Source organism: Bos indicus, chromosome 19 (genome assembly GCF_029378745.1).
Source record: "Bos indicus isolate NIAB-ARS_2022 breed Sahiwal x Tharparkar chromosome 19, NIAB-ARS_B.indTharparkar_mat_pri_1.0, whole genome shotgun sequence".
In the NCBI taxonomy this organism is placed as follows: domain Eukaryota; kingdom Metazoa; phylum Chordata; class Mammalia; order Artiodactyla; family Bovidae; genus Bos; species Bos indicus.
This window is the reverse complement of record NC_091778.1, coordinates 19,431,709-19,452,810: the sequence shown is the minus strand read 5'-3', so window position 1 is coordinate 19,452,810 and position 21,102 is coordinate 19,431,709. Positions and strand designations below refer to the sequence as shown.

General features: G+C 33.6%; 2 protein-coding genes across 5 annotated transcripts in view; one reads left to right on the top strand and one right to left on the bottom strand.

Annotated features, from left to right (window-relative positions):
• Positions 1 to 21,102, bottom strand: part of CRLF3 (cytokine receptor like factor 3) — a 90,285-nt gene that overhangs the window by 10,558 nt on the left and 58,625 nt on the right. Inside the window, exons 9-11 of one of the 3 annotated variants that reach the window (XR_011561932.1) lie at positions 13,069 to 15,834; positions 12,830 to 12,950; positions 12,610 to 12,740 (exon numbers count right to left, since the gene is read on the bottom strand). The gene's annotated coding sequence lies outside the window, so the exon portion shown is untranslated. Of the gene's footprint in view, positions 1 to 12,609; positions 12,741 to 12,829; positions 15,835 to 21,102 lie in introns of all 3 variants that reach the window. The other 2 variants (XR_011561931.1, XR_011561933.1) reach the window with 2 other exon arrangements.
• The window catches only part of SUZ12 (SUZ12 polycomb repressive complex 2 subunit), a 38,949-nt gene that overhangs the window by 8,857 nt on the left and 8,990 nt on the right, over positions 1 to 21,102 (top strand). For both annotated transcript variants that reach the window (XM_019981807.2, XM_019981806.2), the window contains 5 exons: positions 6,459 to 6,508; positions 9,820 to 9,905; positions 11,850 to 12,081; positions 13,171 to 13,264; positions 17,427 to 17,532. In XM_019981807.2, the coding sequence (XP_019837366.2) occupies positions 6,459 to 6,508; positions 9,820 to 9,905; positions 11,850 to 12,081; positions 13,171 to 13,264; positions 17,427 to 17,532 (568 nt within the window). The remainder of the gene's footprint in view (positions 1 to 6,458; positions 6,509 to 9,819; positions 9,906 to 11,849; positions 12,082 to 13,170; positions 13,265 to 17,426; positions 17,533 to 21,102) is intronic.

Here is a 21,102-nt window from a genome sequence, read left to right as displayed (position 1 = left end):
GTCATTTCAGCTCCCCAAGATCTTTTTAAACAGACCTATCAGTGTTGGAGCTGACCATGCTTGCTTAATACTCAGCAAGGCTCTTCAGGCCCATGAGGTATTGAATTACTGTACTCGATGTTCCACCCCCACCCCCCACGCCACACATACACTCCATCTTTATGAATGTCTCATTGTTGCTCCCAGAGTCACTAAAATTAACTGAGAAATTGGTTCATTTTAAGTTTACCCGCAAGGCCCTATGTTACTAAATTCCTTCAATGTATTTTGCATCTCGAATTAGGCATAATCCTGCCATTCTACTAAACTTTATTATCACATAGGATTCTAAGTTCCCTAGACAGCAGTATATAATGTCAGCACTATAAAACCTTGCTTGCAAGATCTATTGTCAAAGTCTCTTACGGGAGAACAAGGTAAATCTTTGTTGTTCCATGAAATTAATTAGTAGACATTAAAATCTTAAATCATTTACAAATAAAGTATCTCCCATCTATATTTTTATTCTGTACTATCTTAAACATAAAGCTCTTACTCAGTTTAATTGGATCCTGGATTTGTTCAGTAGCTATAGTTTGGATAGATTCCATTGGAACTCATGTTCTTTCAGTACTTCAACAATCTTAATGTCTCCACTCTCAAACCCAATGCATTTCATTCTGCAAAGTTCCAGGAGACTGTTGAGATACCCCAGATACTGTAGTACTACAGCCCAAAGGTTAGAACAGTCACATCCCTGATCTATTTATCACAGTTGTAGAGACTTAAAAAGAAAACCAAATTCCTGGCATTATCTGTGCAAAGTGAAGTTGGTGTTGAAGGATCTTGGTTTTTTGTACTTTAACTCTACAGTTATCTTACTTGTCACAGATAATGGCAGAAATTTATTAGAGGAGAAGCTGATAGAATAAAAGAAACATGGGACATTTCATGGTTTTCACTTCTTTAAGGTATCAGTCAATTTGTGACAGTAGATCAGGGTTGCATTTGTAACCTTAAAACTCAATAGTAATACCCACCAACTATGAAGATTATTTCTTTTGTTGTACCATGGCTTTTGCAAACTCCATAGCAATTAGCAAATTTTAGAAATTCATAGTGGTCACATCTCTAGTATCTATTTTTTCCTAATCTTTTCTTGCTCTTCTGGTGTGGTTATGTATATTTAAAATGTCTTTCTTTTTAGAATTTGTGATATAATACTTTGTTCTGTCCTCTCCATCTCTTGTTTCTGACTTGCCGGTATATTGTGGATTTTGAATTTTGAGTTTTGACCAAGCACTACGATTCATTGGTATAAATCTCTGATCTTTCTGTAGTAGTCTGTTTTAGCAGGATCCCAGGGAGTCTCTTGGGCTATTAATCCTACCAGTTTGGGAATTCTCTAGTCACAACTCCTGACTTCTAAGTGCATCTCCACTGACTGAAAGGTAGCATGAAAAGATTTCCAAATTGGAATTGCTTCCAGAAATACTTCCTGTGGTCAAATTAGAAGCATTTCCACTTAATCATTTTCCATTCCTGGTCCTGTTAGTAGCTGGAGAAATTCCTTCCAAAGATAACTGAAGTAGAACATCTACTAGGTATATTTCCAAGCCTATGTTTTTAGTAGGTTGAAAAGGTGCCTTCCATCACTTTATGTTGTTGTTATTACAGCCTAAACTTTTGAGTTAATAATCTTCCTTTTCTTATCATCTTTTTGTACTGTAACAAAATTTGGATCTATTTTTTTCTGGGGTTCCCATTTCCTTCATGTACTATGTCCCAGACACTTTACTAAGACCTAGTGGATATAATGGTAAGCGAAACAGATGAAGACCTGCCTTTCTGGAGTTTATCAGCATTTAGGGAAAAAGGCATAATCGTATAATAAATATAAGTGCTGTGAAGTAAAAGTAGACACATAGGGAAACTATGGCTGTATGAGGCAGGAGAACCAGCTCTTGTTTGAGAGTCTAATTTGGGAATAGAAATGTTCAATGAGAGCTTCCCTGAAGGAAGAAGCTGAGATTTCAAACATGAATATAGGAGTAGAATGAAGATAGAGGGTGAGCAGGTAGGTGACTCTAGATAAAGGGAATGTAACATCATTTGAGGGCAGTGTAGCTGACGAGAGAGATAACATTTGATGAGACTAGAGCAGATGGCCATGACCAGATAATGCAGGACCTTGTAGGCTATTTAAGGTTGTTGGTCGTTATGCTAAGAAAGCTATAAATTATTTTAAATAGATGTATTGCATTAATGGTGTTACTCTAGCCACCTCTTTTGTAGGTTTAGCTGCATTTTTAAAACTTCAAGCTGCTTCTTAAGTTGATTATGTCTTTTTCCACCATAATAGGGTCTGATGTCTTCCTCCCCTTTCTCTCTTTTTTTAACAATTCTGTCTTGATTGTAAGTTTTGAAGTTGTTTACATATCAACATCTTTTCAGACTTAAGTTTTAATTGTTCCTTTTTTAGAATCTGGGCCGTGAATTTCTTTGTACCTATGTACTTCTGAAGGTGCCTTATCATTCACCACTAATCATATATGATTCTTAAAATCTAGGTATTTGAAAACAGATTTTTTTCCCCCAAAACAATCATATCTTTATTGACTTTTTTTCTGAATACAGCGGCTTTTTACTTAAGTCTTAAGGAAAATAAACATCTTTTAGAAACAGCTTGATACACACAGTTTACAGTGTGAAGCAATATACTAATAAGAAATGCTAGTCATCTTAATGTTTACATCATAACATTAAATGTAACTTAGCTTATCATCACACTTGACCTGTTTTGAGGTCGTATAGCCATGAGTCTAGAAATGAAGTCTTAAACCTGCCACTGTCAGATTAATGTGTAGAAATTTGAGGCGCTAATCTTGGTTTCTTTCCTGCATAAAAATGTTGATCCTTCTGTGGGATCTGTCTACTCCTAAAATTTGAGTTTCCTACATGAATCTCATCTCAAAATATTCATCTCTTATAAATTTAAATTTACTTAACCTTATTCTGCAGACTGCTTTACAATGTCAGATACTTGTCAATTACTTGTGCTTAAAATCTTATCCCCAAATTTCACATTCCTCCTCTAGTTTCCTGTTGCCATATTGCTTTCTTCCTAAGAAGATAAAAATAGGAAACACATCAAGAAGATGAACCAAATCCTTATCTGATACTTTATTCTGATCATCTAAGCTGGATTCTGTGCTGCCTAAGACCAGATAGGCTTGACCAGGCCTACATGTTTCTTTCTTCCCTTCCTCTGATCCAGCTTAACCAATTAAGATGTAGACACATTAGCCACAAGAGAGGGAAAAGGGTAAATTAGAAAGGGAGAGAAAACTGTCCTCTTTCCTTGGACTAAACCACCGGTGAAAGGGATCAACTTGGCCTCATTGTTTCATTGTATTCAAGGCACATATCAGAGTGTTTACTTTTAGGAGAGTGTTTTCCCCTAGGGGAAATTATGCATAGCAAATCACATTCCCAAATTTGTTTTTTAAACTGGTTAATTGAAATTTGGAATTCCTTTTCTCAAACAATGTTATATGGTGGCTGAATGGATCTGCCATCTCATTTAATTTGTAATGTACCATTTAAAACCGTGCCTCAGACCATCCTGTGGTGACCTTTTTGTTAGTTTTTAATTTCCAATCTTTTGTAGATGGATACTTTTTGTAAAATATATTGATCACATACTTTGATGTCATGGCAATGCTAAATTTCTATAAAAATGGTTAAAGTCTAATTCTCAATATCTTGCCATGTGGCATGGTAAGTTTCTCCAGTGATCTCAGTGGGTAGACCAGGTTTTGAATAACACTAATATAAAGTGTTTTCTCCGAGAAGGCAATGGCACCCCACTCCAGCACTCTTGCCTGGAAAATCCCATGAACGGAGGAGCCTGGTAGGCTGCAGTCCATGGGGTCGCAAAGAGTCCGACACGACTGAGGGACTTCACTTTCACTTTTCACTTTCATGCATTGGAGAAGGAAATGGCAACCCACTCCAGTGTTCTTGCCTGGAGAATCCCAGGGATGGAGGAGCCTGGTGGGCTGCCGTCTATGGGGTTGCACAGAGTCAGACATGACTGAAGCGACTTAGCAGCAGCAGCAAAGTGTTTTCTGGGTAGATCAATGCAAGGTATTTTTGTTGTTTCACAGTTGGAACCTAGGATCGAATTTCCTATAAAAACAATGTAAATAATTTTAGAAGTACCACAATATAATGGGTCCTGATCCCTGACCTTTTAAAAATCTTTCCTTTTGAAAATCATTTGTTGAGTGCCTTTCTGTAAGACGTTGATAGATACAAAGGACACTGATATGTTAAAAGAGAACGCGTGTGAAAAAATTGTGACAAAAAATGGTAAATACAAGTGCTTATCAAAGAAATTAAGCTCTGGGATGATTGGGGATGGGGTCTTTGTAGAAGGGGAAGCAAGTATTTTGATGGATTCTTTAGTCTTTCATCCATGCCTCCCAATCTTCATTTTATAGATACCAGGTCATAGCTAATAACTGGAGCCAGAATTCAAACTTGAATTTGCCTCTATTTTATCATTCTATTCTACTTTCTTATATGAGGCTTTAGTAGGGCTAAAGAGAAATAGGAACCATGTCACAGACAGCACTTAGACAAAAGTTTCGGCAGTTGGGGACCCATTAGGAAATTGGAGAAAGAAATGATTCATTTAAAATGATGTTTTAAGAAAAATTAACCTGGCCTTTAGTATGTATGTTTAACTGAAGCAACTAAGAATAGGATAGGCTGGTTGTGACTAACGAATTATCTTACAACATGTGGAAACTGTGGAATATTTCTCTCAGTTTCTCAGTTTTTATTTTGGAGTTTCACCCGTTCTGCATTATAAGGTTTCGTGTACGGAACAGTTTTTTATAGAAAAACGCTAGTTATCTTTTAGTAAAATGGCTTGTAGAGTTTATACATGGTGTATATACTTTTAAAAAATCAAGTTGGTATATAATTAACATTCAGTATAATACACTCACCTTAAGTGTATATTTTGAGTTTTGACAAATGTATGCATTTGTTTAACTGTAACCACAATTACGATATAGAACATTTTCATCACCTTGGAAAAAGTCCTTTGAGCTCATTTACATACAGTTGATCCTCTTAATGTAATTTTTAAAAATTTTTTCAATACTTTAGTTACAGTTACTAATTTTTCCTTTGTGTTTATGCTTTCTTTTTTTTGTGTGTGTGTTTATGCTTTCTAACTCTGCTTGAACCCTTATACTTCATAGTCATTTTGTTAGTCTGTTGATATCCTAGCTTACTTTTCTTAGTACCGTTCTAGAAATGCCCTTCAGGACTCCCACCCTGTATTTTTTTAGCATACACTTTCATGGATTATCTCACTAGAAAATAGAGGCATCCTCACATCTTTTTTTGAAATATCTCACTTAACCTCCTATTGCGCTAATACTTGGAGTCCTGGGCACAGTTACAGAACTAACCTGTTAGTAATATGGCCTCATTTCTGACCATAGCTCGTTCCTCAACGCTCTCTTGCCTCAAAGTCTTTATATAACTGTTCCCCTCTGGTTATATGAATGCATAGATTGTCACCATCATTTTTTTAAAAAAAAAGGTACCCTTTATTGAACCACATTGTGCTTTTACTATTTTACTTTGATTCTTTACACTAGTAAATTTCTTGAGTAAGGGTTCAGTACTGCTTCCCTTTTTCCAACATCTGTTCTCTATAGCCCTCTATAATCTGGTGTCTGTATCACATGACAGAAACTGTTCTGGAAAGTTATGAATGGCTCCCGATTTAAAGATAGATTGCTCTTTGCCAGTTTAAAGCTACTACAAAAGCCTGTTGATGTTTTCATTTATCCCAACTTAATAGTTTTTCCATTATAGTAAATAGTTTTCAAAACAAAGGCTCATTATAGTTTATGCTTCCTTTTCATTGCTTATAAAACTAAAAGTGAAAATGACATGTTGAATAGTAACAAATCGATAGCATATTTGTGATTGTGTATTTCATCCCTCATTAAAGTAGAAAGTGATGGTTCTGCATCATTTGTTAAGGAGGTTGAAATTCTGTAGCTTGAAAATACACTTGAGTATTGAGTAGCATGGATTCAGCTATTGTTTAGAGGGATGGGAAGGGAAATCTGTCCCTGTTTTACAGGTAGAACACTAAAGCACTATAAATTATCTTGCTTCTTCTTTGGTGGTCTCTTTCTGCCTTGCTTCTTCGGTGTTTTTTGTTTCTATTTGTGTGGTGTGTGTATTTCAATGTGTATAGACACACTGTTTAGGATGTCATACTTAACACGGGAAGCATGGAGTCAGTGGGCTTGAATAGAGTTAAGAATTAGCCGAATGTTTATAAATGAGCTGAAGTAGCTTTGATTTCCGTGTTATATTTAAAGTCTAAGTTATTTTTGTTATAGCATATTAAAGTAGTAAAATTTTTTATTTGTTCTGTTTAGCTTGTCAGCTCATCTGCAGCTTACATTTACTGGTTTCTTCCACAAAAATGGTATGTATTTCAAAGTAAACTTACTGGCAGTCTACAGCAGCACACCTTTGTGAATGCAAAAAAACCCACAAAACTGTAAATTTGTAAAATTATATTTAATGGAAAAGATGTTGATTCTGATTATTTAATTTCTCTTTAGTGGATTTCCCCTGCAATTTCAGTTATGGCTTTTGTGGTCAATAGTGGAATATGGAGGATGTAACTTATAACTCATTAAACTTTTAAAGTAGTAGTTCTTAAGTCAGTCTGTGTGGAAACATTTTGACAGTTTGTTTGAAATACATATACCTGGACCCTCTAAGGCCTCAGATCTAGTAGGGTTTTGGTGGTGTTTAGGAATCTGTATTTTAATAAGGCATGAAGGTAATTCAGAAATAGGTTGTCTGAGAAACAAGTTTTAAGAAACTACTTTAAATAAAGAATGTGTATAACTGAGTCACTTTCCTGTACGTCAGAGGTTGGCACAACATTGTAAATCAATTATACTATTATAAAAATTAAAAAACTGTCTTAAAAGCTTTTAAAAATTGTAGGTCAACCTTGTACATACATAAGATTGTGCTCAGCACCTGGTTTCCTTATAGCAAGTTATGAGTGGATTTTTAAATTGTTAAAATAATCAGTATTTTGTGGGTTCATTCTTGAAGGTAAACATTAGCTTATCTAAATAGATGAAATTCCACCTCTTAAAACTCAATCATACCTTTTAGGGCTCCAAGTATTGCAGTTAAAAAAAAACTGTATAACATTATCTTACCCAACTCAGAGCCCTCATCTTTCCAGAGATCACCAGTAGAAAATATGGGAAAGACTTAATAAAATGAAATTTCTTAGATTTTGTTATTTTTTATTTACAATGTTTTTCAAACTTTAAATTATAAAGGCGGTGAGAATTTTAATTAATTGCCTCAGAACCTGGAATAGGGATAAACATTTTGAATTTTTTTCTTAATGACATTTTATGGAAAAACCCAAACAAACTTTGTGGCCATCCCAGTACTAAGCTATAACAACTGAAACGAGTACTGCTAACCAATGGGATATATCAATATGTTAGATACTATAAAAGGAAAATTATATAGTCCTGAATGTTACTTCATTAAAAAAAGGTGAAAGGATACTGGGAAAAGTTTCAGTTGGTTTCAAAATGGATAAAATGCCTCTGGGCTTGTCCATCTTAAATTATATGTGTATCCTTTAATATAATCATGCAATGTAATAAAATCTTTATAAGAAACAGGTCAAGTTGTTCATCCTTGGTATTGTTTAGTAAGAAACAAAGTGTAATAATAAATAGAATGGTTATATTAGAACAGTTTGATAACTAGTCAAGTTTTTAATGTAAGAAATTTGAAGTCTGGTCATACCCTATTAGTCTGGTCATATTAGCAGCTAATGTAACTTCTAGTTTTGTCTTAGACCTGGTCTGTTTTTTTAATAGAAGTAACCTGAGTGGCATTTTCATGTTTTTTTTCCTGAATCATTTATAATCATCTTGTAGAGTTCTTATTTTTAATCATTCATTGTATTTGATATCCTGTGGTACTTAAAAAGTACATGAATTCTAATACTTTAGAAGCTCATAGTTTGAATTTTATAGGTTTGTTAGCCCTTTGTTCTCAGGTACTTCTATAAACATAAATTACTCATCACTGAAATTATTGGTGGATATTAATTGAATACTATTTACTAACATTATATAAGTAACAGTAATTTACTTGAATTAATTAGTTGACATAAACTGCCACATGGTATGATCATTTTTTTCCTGTCTATATGACAGAACAGTTCAAGAGTTGCTCAGATTCACTTAAAGTTTTTTTTTTCTTGATATTACTGGAATAAATGAGAAAGTAAACTGTCAATACTTCTATTTCCAGAAAGTAATTTCCCATTAAAACTTTGAAATTAGTGGAGGTTGGAAAGAAGCAGATATATTGCCTCTCTTGTCTATTCAAGGTATATTTGTAGTTTTTTTTAAGAAGTAATATTTTTAAGAAACCAGGATAGAAAAATAACATCAAGATCCCTAAAATATTATTTTTTCTTTTGTTTTTGAATGAAGACTTGTTTAACAGTTACTACTTAAAACTGCTTAGAATGAATACACAGATTATCAGGGTACTATTTTCGTGGTGAGTATTGTTCAGAGAGTATTTTTGTTATTGCATTTTGGACATTTGGATATTTTGGGTATGTTAAATTATCTTTATCCTGGATACAGCTTTCAAGAGACTGATTCAAATGTATTTTATGTATATACCCTGAGTAAGAAGAGTGTTTCTAAGCAGAAAAAGTGTTGCCTAAAATTTCAGAACAAAGATTATTTCTTTGTATATGGGTTCATCTATAACATATATATGCTTGTGTATACATATATATAACATAGTAGTTCTGTATATTGTTGAAACTTAATGATAAATGAATGATAAAATATGGTTTTGGACTATTAGTGCCTTTGGGATTAAAGATAAGTTGTAGGGAAGTATTCTGGAACCTTAATTGGCAGAAGCCTTTTTTTAAAGTTCATTGATAAAGAGACTATATACTATCACTTTAAAATTAAGATTCCTAAATTCTGTAAACCAAGAGATTCTCTTAGGTAGTAAATAATATCTTGATTTTTGCTATCCCATTTAGGCTTTAAAGAAATTCTTGGGGAGGGAGCAGGGTTCAGAATGGGAAACACATGTACACCCATGGCTGATTCATGTCAGTGTATGGCAAAACCCACTACAATATTGTAATTAGCCTCCAATTAAAATAATTTAATTTTAAAAAAGAAAAAAAATTTGTAATAAATGGGGAAAGAACCTGAAAAAAAAAAGATTGTGGGGGAAAGGTCAAAAAATAGCTTGCTTTCTTGTGAAATGATAATATGTTTATATTATCATAAATAACTTATGTTTAATTTTTTTTTTAATCCTTTTTTTTTAATCCTTTCGGTTACAAGTTTTGGTCAAATCAGAGAGCCTTTTAGTTTAGACATCTGAGCATTCAAAATGAAATGAAAGATAGTAACCAATTCAATTTAAATACATCTTAAACTAGGATATTTTTCTAATAGATTTTGGGAGAAAGAAAAAAATGTTTATTTTGTGTCTTACCTATCCTGAACTATTTCATTTATGCTTTCTACTAAGAAGCTTTAACTGTATTTGTTAAATTCGGAACTGATTGTGGAGAAAAGGAATGAGTAAACTTGTGAGAAGACTTCATTATAGAAAGTCTTTGTTTGAAATTCTCAGACATCTTAGGAAAATGAGTACTATTTTTTAAAATAGAGTTTGAAGTATTGTTTTTCTATTTAGATAAACCATCACAAAATTCAGAAAATGAACAAAATTCTGTCACCCTGGAAGTCCTGCTTGTGAAAGTTTGCCACAAAAAAAGAAAGGTGATGTATAAAGTGATACTGGTGAATTAAATGGAATAATTTTTTCATTAAATATGTTTATGCAAATATATGTGTTTTTAAACTATGTGGTTGTTGTTCAGTTGCTAAACCATGTCCGACTGTTTTGCGACTCCATGGACTGTAGCTCGCCAGGCTCTTCTGTCCATGGGATCTCCCATGCAAGAATACTGGAGTGGGTTGCCATTTCCTTCTCCAGGGGATCTTCCTGACCCCGGGATCGAACTCAAGTTTCCTGCATTGGCAGATGGATTCTTTAAAATACGTTGATAGCTGAATTGTAAAATTGATAACCTCTTTTGCCAACCTCCCATGTCTTCAGGTTTTTCTAATCTGACTGTAGGTATCTGCATAAAACTTTGTTATGGAAGTATGACAATGTGGGGGAATAAGCTTATTTTTTAGCATCTTAGGACATAAATTCAGTTGCTTCCTGCTACTCTAATCTCTTAGCTTGTTTTTTTTTTTTTCACCTCAGCTATTTAAACACACTGGTATTTTAAATAAGGGCTAAGAGAGAGTTTTTCCCTAAAGGATTATCTTGTACCAGTACTTGCAGGCAAAGAAATTCTGCTGGTAGCCTTATCAGTCATTAACTTGTTACTATATTGCTTCAAAGTTTTATTAGCAAGATGAAATCATTTTACCATAGAAACAAGTGTTATGCTGGTTAAATTTCCTGGGCAACCCACCAAAGCCGTAGGTTTACTTTTAGTAGCCTTGGACGTCCTTGGGTGTTTTAAGAATAGGAGGGACTTCCCTGGCATTCCAAAAATTTAGGACACTTTCACCGCTGGGAGCATGGGTTCTATCCCTGGTTGAGGAGCTAAAAGCCCATAAGCTGTGGGGCAAGGCCAAAAAAATGAATAAGAATGATCTGTATAGAGGTTCCTATTGCTAATGCTCTTCCAAAATCATAGTAAGATAATGTGGTAAAAACTGTGCTAGAGATATGGAGTAGACCAAAGTGATGAGAGATAGCAGTGTAAGTGTATATTAAAAACTCGATTAAAGTTAGTCAATAATACTCTCTAGTCCCCCAAACTGCACACACAGTAAGTAGTAATGTGAAAATTCTTCAAGATATATTATTATTTAGGCAAAACAGAAATGACTATAACTATAGTATGATCCTTCTTGTGTTAAGAAAAGGCATAAATATTTTTTTCAAAGGATATGTACAGCCACTTGGTAATATTAGTCCTCTCTAGAGTGTAAGAACTGGGGTGACGGAGACTTACATTTTTCCCATTTTTACACTCTTGTAGAACAGAATTTTAAGACTATAAGCATGTATTCTGTTTGTTTTAAAATAGAAGGTACCTAAAATATGTACTGTATTTTCTTGTTATAAAGGTCTTCTGCATCTTGCAGTTTTTCGGCTTTGCTCTTTCAGCATAGCCCTATTTATATAAAGACAGAACACTACTCATAAGATGATTAATATTACTTCTTATAGACAATATATTTCAATATATGGATTTACTGTTTCTTAAGGTTGTTGTCAGTAGGGTTATTGTAATCATCTTTTTTCATTTCTAATGATCCTCTTTGTTATTTTGTTAAAAATAGAATATTTAAGGGAAAAGAGTAGTTTACATGAGTTGTATGTCATATTTCAAGCATGGTTTTAGTTCTGTATTTCTAACTTAACACTTTAAGATGACCATCAGCTAAATATAAGATATACTGTATCATTATTTTCATTATATTGAGGAAGTCCTCAATTGTGTTAATATTTGAAAGATAGTTGATTGATATTTTCTTTGTGCTTCATCACAATTTTCAGACCTTTGTTTAGAATCTTAGCATGCCATTTGGAAATCATGCCCTAAACTGTACTTCCTATAGCTGTGATTAGAGGTTTTATTATCATTCTTATCATTGCATATACATAAATAAATATAATAATCTTTGCCTTTGCAGGATGTAAGTTGTCCGATAAGGCAAGTTCCTACAGGTAAAAAGCAGGTGCCTTTGAATCCTGACCTCAATCAAACAAAACCTGGAAACTTCCCATCCCTTGCAGTTTCCAGTAATGAATTTGAACCTAGTAACAGCCATATGGTGAAGTCTTACTCATTGCTATTTAGAGTGACTCGTCCAGGAAGAAGAGAGTATAATGGGATGATTAATGGAGAAACCAATGAAAATATTGGTAATTTTTATTTTAATAATTTTACTAGATTTTATTGTTGGAGATTAAGATGAACTGTAAAAATGATTGAAGTAGTGCATCTTCATAGTACTCATAATTGTGTACAAAATATTTCTTTATTTTTTAGTCATTTTAATAATTGTTTAGAGGGGAAAATGATGTAGAACTAGAAGTTACTGCATGTGCTCTAACAACATGGCCTTTATTAGGAAATCTCTAATGAGATAATTAATTTTATGGTAGATTGGCCTGGTGCTTACACTATTGGTTATTGTGCTATACTAGGTATTTAATTTGTAAAATTTTCATTATTATATGGTGAAACATTTCATGTAGTAAAAAAATACATGTATATATTGAACACTGGATGGAAAAGACTGGTATTTAAATTAGTGTCTGAGCAAATAATTCATCCCTTCCCCCAGCATGTGAAGAATTTCATACATACAGAACATTCAAAAGAATTTGGTAGTGAACAACTGTTTATCTACCACTTAGATTCTACAGTTAACATTGTATTATACTTACCACATATCTATCCTTCTATCCTCCACAACTGTTCTGAATCCACCTTTGAGGTAACTATTCATATAACATATAGGTGCTCAGGACACAAATATGATTAAGAAATCCAGTCCCATCTTCCAAAGGCTCATAACCTAGAATACAGGGATAAACATAAAATATAATTGCAGCTAAATGATCCATGGTATAATAGAGGTATTTTTGAAGGTTAGTGGAGAAATACCTTGACAAAAATAATCTTTGAGTCTTGAGGCATTCTTTGAAGTTCTTGGAAAGTAACCATGAATGAGGAATTTTTTTCTCCTTGCCTAGCAGGGAAGATCATTCTGAATAGAAACTAACATCTGCAAAAATGTGGGGTTAATAATGGCAATGAATATTAAAAAGTAAGAACATACACATAAGGTAAAAACATAAAATTGAAGGGTGTAAGTCTGGGTATTATATTACAACTTCCTGTACCTCATTTGGGATAGAGTATATGCTATGTGAAGGGTCCAAATGTCATAAATATGGTGTATTTGCTTGAATATTTGATTCATGAGTAATGTTTGTCAAATTCAGATGTCAATGAAGAACTTCCAGCTAGAAGAAAACGAAATCGTGAAGATGGGGAAAAAACGTTTGTTGCACAAATGACAGTATTTGATAAAAACAGGTAATGTTGATGGACAGGCAAGGCTCCCATGTTTTAGGAATGTTTTTATTTTGAAGCAGAATATAGTGGTGATACTGTTTCTTTGCCTTCTCTTTATTCTTATGGATTGAAAAACAAATTGCAAATACTAAACTTTTCTCTTTATCACGTAGAAAGCAATAAACACTGATGAGTTGTTTGAATGTTCAGTTAAGATTGTTTATTCAGCAAGTATTTTCTGTGTCTCCTTCTTTGTTAGTTACTGTTTTCACCCATGAGGCAGCAAAACCCCTGCCCTCATGGAGCTTAAATTCTAGTAGAGGAAACAGGTACTACTCCCCAAAATTATATTAGCTAATGTACTTAGTGAGAATGCTGTGAAGAAAAATAAGAGAATAAATGGTTGTTTTATAGAGAAAGCCTCTGGGAGAAGGTCATATTTGAGCAGAGACCTGAATGAAGTGGGCTTCATGCAAATATTGAGATTATATATTTACCTGAGTTAAGGAAGAAAATTGTGTGTTATCATCATTGTGTGGCTCTCTGTGCATTTGACACATGGTAGGAAGGAACACTTGGATTTATAATCATTTCTGCAGTTTTCACTTAGGAATTAAGCACCTTAGTGCCAGTATAGAACCTCTGGGAAGCGAATGCAGTATTCTTTTTTTGGTACAATTAGAGGATGAAACCTGTAATATGCCATGATTTCTTGTCCTGAGGTGCTCACCGGTAGTGAACACATTTCACTGTCAGTCAGGGATAGGAGAAAGCCAAGCCAACTAGTGCGTTTCTCCTGCTCTTTAAAAAGTAGATGATTGCCTTGATAGAATCCACTGACTAGCCACCAGGGTAAAGAAAGGTTCGGGGCTTTTAATGGGAAAGCAAAGGTGATTAGGAATAGTGCCATTGATTTTGCTACCATATTGTCTTTGAATCTGTCACTTAATGTCAGCGACATTGTTTCTCTCAAGTCAGAAATTTGAAAGGGGTTATGTCTGTGGGAAAAGCAATTAGGATGTCATACACTGGACTTCATCAATGTTAGTAAATGTTCTATTTTAGGCAGTGTAGGAGGAGAGGTACATTATATTCTTTTAAAAATTCTTTCTACCTTAAATATGTTAACATATTCCTTGTGTATTTAAAAACAACTGCCTTTTTAAAAGTTTTATTTTTAATTGAAAGATAATAGCTTTAAAATATTGTATTGGTTTCCACCATACATCAACACGAATCAGCTACAGGTATACATATAAAAACTGCTTTTAAAAAAGTACCAAGAGGAAATCATAAAATAATTTTCTCCCAACTTAAATTTTGGAAATTTTCAAACTTAAAAAAGTTGAAGGAAAAATGCAGGTAGTTAATACCCATGTATCCTTCACCTAGATTCATAATTTGTTGACATTTTACAACATGTGCTTTATTCATGAGTATTTTTGTGATAAACCATTTGAGGGTTAGATCATGGACACTTGATTCCATTTCTTATTCCTAAACTTAACCCAGATCTCCTGAGAGCAAGGACATTAACCTCCATAACCACAATACATCTACCATATGCAGAAAAGCTAACATGAGACAAAAATACAGTGCTGTCTCCCCAGTTGCCTCAGTAATGTACTTTTCTGCTCCCTCCTCGCCATAGTCAAGGATTGTGATCTGTAGCTAGTTGTCCATTGTTGTATATATTCAGTCTCCTTCAATTTGGAATAGTTTTCCGGTCCCCACCTCCCGCTTTCCTTCCTTCTGTGACACTTTAAATACAGGCCTGTAGTTTTGCAGAATGTATTCCATTTTGGACTTTTGTGATTGTTTCATGTTTAGATTCAGGTTAAACATTTTGGGTAGGAACACTAATTGATGATGTGTTCTTTGTGCATGTCCCAGACACAGCTTGGTTTGATCATTTGGTTAAAGTGGTGGTCATATTTCTCCATTGTAACGGTATCAAGTATGGATTAATGAATTCCACTTTTATTCAGTCTGTTTTAATCTATTTCTGTTGCTCTTTTAATGTTCAGATTGTCCTAAATTTGCTCAGGAGGAGCTCTGGAGCTCCAAGCAGGTTCCTAAGTCTCTTTGACTTATTTTTATTCATTTATTTCCTTGTTTTCTGGAGTATTCTAGCTATTCCAGGCTTTACATTCTCCTTTTCCTACCTCTGCTCTGGAATTGGGTCTTTCTTAAGAGTCATGGTTCCTGTTAATAGAGGAAAAGTATTTGCCAGCCAAGATCTGGGGATTAGATGTTTAAAAATTTGTTTTATAATTTCTGAGAAGTTAAAGTCTCCTTAAAGAGTAAAAATCAAAAGCCATATCGAAAAATATGAATATGGAGCAAAATAAAAAACTTCTTTTAAAAAATGGGCTTCCCTGGTGGCTTAGAGGGTAAAGCGTATGCCTGCAATGCGGGAGACCTGGGTTCAATCCCTGAGTCGGGAAGATCCCCTGGAGAAGGAAATGGCAACCCACTCCAGTACTCTTGCCTGGAAAATCCCATTGACAGAGGAGACTGGGAGACTGGGAGACTGCAGTCCATGGGGTCGCAAAGAGTCGGACACGACTGAGCGACTTCACTTTCCTTTCCTTTTGAAAACAAAAACACCATTGTAAGCCAAGTTGAAATAAAAATGACAAGTCAGAAGAAAATTAATTTGAATTCACAATATGTAGATATCAATGGATACCTCATTCCTCTAATACATACAGATCATATTAAGTAAAAAGGAAAACACAACAGACTAATAGAATGAGGAAGGGATATCATGAAAATATAAGAAAAGAAAATATATATGGTTTTTAAACAACTAAAAGGTAAAACATCTGAATATAAAAATGCATTGAGATGTCATTTTTTTCACTTACCAGTTTGACAGGTATCAAAAAACTTGGTAAAGTACCATTGATGAGGCTGTGGGGGAAAAGGGACTCTTCATACATTACAGATAGGAGAGTAAATTGGATTGTAGCCATCAAAATGTACAGCCATAAAACAGAATGCTATGTAGCCATGTAAATGTGTGAGGAGAGCTCCTTTCCATTTTAGAAGAATATTAATATCTATTCAAACTAATAAAATCAACTTTAAAAAATATTAAGCTGATATATTGAAGTAGAAAAAATTCAAGTAGCACAACATAAAGACAAAAATTCTTAAGTTCTTGAAATCATTTGCTATTAAGAATCAGACTTTAGAGACAGGCTATCTGTATTGTATTGCTAGCTCTGGCTACTCACTGTGTCACCTTAAAGCAAGTTATTTAACCCTGTCTATGCCCCCGTTTCCTCTTCTGAACAGTAAAGTAATAGCATCTACTTCATAGAGTTGTTGGGAAAATTAAATGAACCATGTAAATAAAGTCTTTAAAATAGGGCCTGGCACATAGTAAGCACTCAATAAATGTCAGCTAATATCACCTGAGAGGATTTCTCTAAGACTGATGAGATGCCAGATTCTTGATATATAGTTAACTATTGGATATGGTTGGAGAATGGTATTTAGGTTAGTAGTGTTACCAGTGTTTAATGGTATGGAAAAAATAAAAAACTATATATACACACACAAATATGTACACACACATTAAAACTGTACTGTGAGTATGGGTTTAATTTAATTGATTCTTTGATTCAACCAGTATTCCACATATTCATTCACCTGTGAAATGTTTATTGAGCACCTATATGTGCCAGGTGCCCCCTTAGGATCTTATAATTATCTGATTTGTCATAATCATCAGTTTGCTGAGTCAAGAATTCTAGTTCAAGTATTTACAATAATTAAAGATAGCAGACGTAATTCTTAGTGGCTCCCTAAGGCAAGTATTAAAACACTGTTGTTATTTCATTTCTAAAAGTATAAAGCCTGCACACATGCTTTATACTTAATATTTAAAACTTACTAAGTTTTAAGACCGTAAGCATATTATACTTTAAATGTTTTAAGTTATATCTGAGTAGCTACAGTAATGAAGTAATTCTCTAGTAATAGTTATTAGTACAAATCATTTAAAAAAATTTTTGGCCAGGAATGGAGTGTAGGTATATTTTTAAATCTTGTTGGGAATGTAAGCTAGTTTATAAATTTAATAATTGCTTTTGAATATAAATCTAAAGATGTAGAATTTGTGTACTTACAATAATACTCAGGTTACTTTAAAGTGTATGTGTTTGTCTAACAGGCGCTTACAGCTTTTAGATGGGGAATATGAAGTAGCCATGCAGGAAATGGAAGAATGTCCAATAAGCAAGAAAAGAGCAACATGGGAGACTATTCTTGATGGGAAGGTATGGACTACTCAGAAGACTGAGCACGTTATAGTTACAAACTCCCATTTCTGATTGATGTTTTCTTCCCCGAATGGAAATTCATGTTGAAAGGAATTCATATTGGAAGGAAGAGTCCTTTTTTTTAATACCTTGAAAAACACAAATCAAAATTATCTAGTCAGAGTATTTAATGGAAGGCATCATCCTTGGAGCCAGACCACCAGGTTCAAATCTCCACTTGTAGTTATGTGGCATCTGGCAAGTTACTTAATCCTTGTGTCTCAGTTTTCTCATCTGTTAAGCAAGGCATAGAATTGATGGATTAAATGAAATAATTAATGAAAGATGCTTAGCACCGTGCCTGGCATAAAATAAGTGCTCAATAAATGTTGACTGATATTTTAAATCCCAATCATAGTAACAGCAGGTAACATCTGACCAATAATAAACTTATCAGGAAATCTTTAAATCTTAGATGAAACAGGCTTAAAATAACTTTTAAGAGACTTAAAAATAGGCATACATACATTTCTTGGATAGGCAGACAATAGAACCAGTGTCATTTGTTTCTAAATATATTAGATCAGTGTAGCAGCACAAGCAAAATCCTGAAAGGATTTTTTTTTTCTTAAGCCTTAAAATTAGTCTAAAGTTAACCTAAAACAGTGTGTAATAGTACTACGGAAAATTATGGAAAAGTTTTTTGAGAACCTTTACTTTCCAGATAACAATAAAATAACTTAAATTTATGGTGCAAGTATAGGAATAGACAAGCACATCACTGAAGCATAGTCTTGAAATAGTTTTGAGTTTAATCTGTGATAAAATTGGTGTTAGATCTGTGTGGGAAAGATAAACCGTTTATTATCTATGTGACAGAATTACTCTCTAGCCATCTGGAAATAAATTTAGACCTAACAAATTCCAGAAGGCTCATAAATGTAAATGTAAAAATTAACACTGCATAGCTTCAGAAAAAAGACAGATGAATATTAATATAATCTTGCTATGAGAAAAGCCCTTCTAGGTATGATACAAAAGCTAGAAATCATAAAAACGACTAATTAAAACGAGTCGTTTCTATACTTTAAAAATCTAAAGTTAAAACCAAATGATGGACTGGGGCAAATATTTGTAACATACAAAAGGCTAATATGAATATGCAATTAATAAAAAGCAGTCTAATTAGGAGACATGGATAAAGAACAGTGTGACAGCTCAACAGATAGATGACTAGTAAACTTTTTATTTTTTTATTTTTATTTTTTGATTTTTTTTATTTTATTTTATTTTTAAACTTTATTGTATTAGTTTTGCTAGTAAACTTTTTAAAAAGATACTCAACTTTACTAGTATTCAGAGACATGCAAACAAAATCAGAGATTACTAGCTTTTGATTACTAGTTTGACAACAGTTAAAAGAAGTTGACAGTTTCTAGTTGGAGATGTGGGGACATATATTCTTAAAGAATGCTTTAAGTTAAGAATAAGTTGATGTAACTTTACTGGAGGGGAGACTGACAATATAAATGAAAGTTTTAATTGTGTATATAGTCATTAACAATTTGATATAACAGTTTATATTTTACAATTTTGTCACAAGGTAGTACCTAGATAACTGAAAAGATCTAGGTAACAAGTCTTGCCTGAAATTTTTAAATAGTGATAAATTGGAAACACCTTAACTCTTAGAATGATAGCCATTAAAAAGGGTAATATTTTGACAAGATTTCCATGATACTCAATTTTTACATAATAACACAACCACCTTTTCTAAAATTAAGCATAATAGTGGTTACTTTCAGGTGATGGGATTTTAAATAACTTATTTATATGTATCTATAGTGCTTGAATTTTCTGCAGGTATTTGTTATTTTTATGTTTTAAATTTTTTAAAGTCTAAATTTATCCTTGAGAAAATAGGATTATTGTGTATGAGTTTTGAGGTTTTTCCAAGAAATTGAGACAATATTAAATTTCTTTTTTAAAGTTTAAATTTCTTCATGAGAAAATAGAATTATTATATATGAGTTTATACTCATTATAAGACTTTATACACATGCTGCAGTCCATGGGGTTGCAAAGAGTCGGACACGACTGAGCAACTGAATTGAACTGATACATGAGCTTGGGGGTTTTCCCAAGAAATTGAGGTATCCTTTTAAGTCAGGTCATATAGATTTGCTTCTTTTTAACAGCTCTATGTTATTCTTTTAAGTAAATGTCCCATAAGTTGCTAAACTAATGTCACTTAAGTTGATAATTTATTTTAATTTTTTTTACATTTTAACAAATGTTGTGAGTATACTTGTACTCTTGTACATGTATCTTTTTGCATTGCAAGTATTTTTACAAGATAAATTCCTAGATACGGACTCACTCTGTCAGAATTGGTTTATATGATTACCCTTTCACGTCACTACAGTCTAAAATTATAGTTTTAAAGGATTATTTGTAATAAAGATGTAGAAGGAGGTTAGACTTGTGTGGCAGTAAAATAGGAAATCATTGAAGATTTCTATAAAAAGGAATAACATGAAAGCATCTTTGACAAAAATTACTTGGTCTCCTGAATATGGATTGAGAAGTAAAAATCAGAAGCAGAGCAGCTGAGATACTGCTCTCTAGTAATAAGATACTGTAGTAAGAATCTGTACATGGTAATTATATGAGAATAGCAAGAATAGGTTTCAAATGTAATTGTGAAATTTTTAGTTTAGGGTTACTGCTGCTGCTGCTAAGTTGCTTCAGTCGTGTCCGACTCTGTGCGACCCCATAGACGGCAGCCCACCAGGCTCCCCTGTCCCTGGGATTCTCCAGGCAAGAACACTGGAGTGGGTTGCCATTTCCTTCTCCTTTAGGGCCACTAGTAGAATGATAATGCTTGGGACAAAAATAAGTGTACTTGAGAGGAAAAGATAATAGATTCATGTCTAAACATATTTTAGTTCAGGATGACCTGGATATCCAAGTGACAATGTTTAGAGCTCTAAGTGTAAAGAAGGGAGAAGCAATTTGGGAATAATCTAATAGGTAAATCCTTGAGGATGGGTGAGAGATTGGGGCTTGTGGCTAAATGTTGACTAGGAACTAATTAAGGAGACCAAGGGAAGAGTGGTTTTGTAAGTGATTGAAAGTGGAGGAGGAAAGCCTCAGTGTCCTGAAATTCAGAGTGAGAACCAAGGGCAGTCGTTGTGAAGCTGAGAAGTCAAAAATTATTCATTGCTAAAACCATTCAATTCAGTCAGAAGTAATTGGTCATCTTTAGAGAAGTTGCAAACTGGCAGGCTTTGGGTACCATAGTTTTTTTTTTTTTTTTTTTTAATTTGTTAGTTACCAGCAAATAAAAATGGGAGTATTTTTCATATGAACTTAAAAAAAAAGTCTGAAAATCTGGCTGTATTGGGCCAGTGTTTGTATGGGGAACCAGTGTAGCAATTGCCAGTCTGAGCCCTCTAGTACTATATACAGTCTTTACTGCGCCATACATTTACTTTATTTTCCTGGCTATCCATGTAGGCATTTGGGGGTTTTTAAAGGAAAAATCTGTTGATTGAAGTCAGTTCTACATTAATATGTCATAATAAG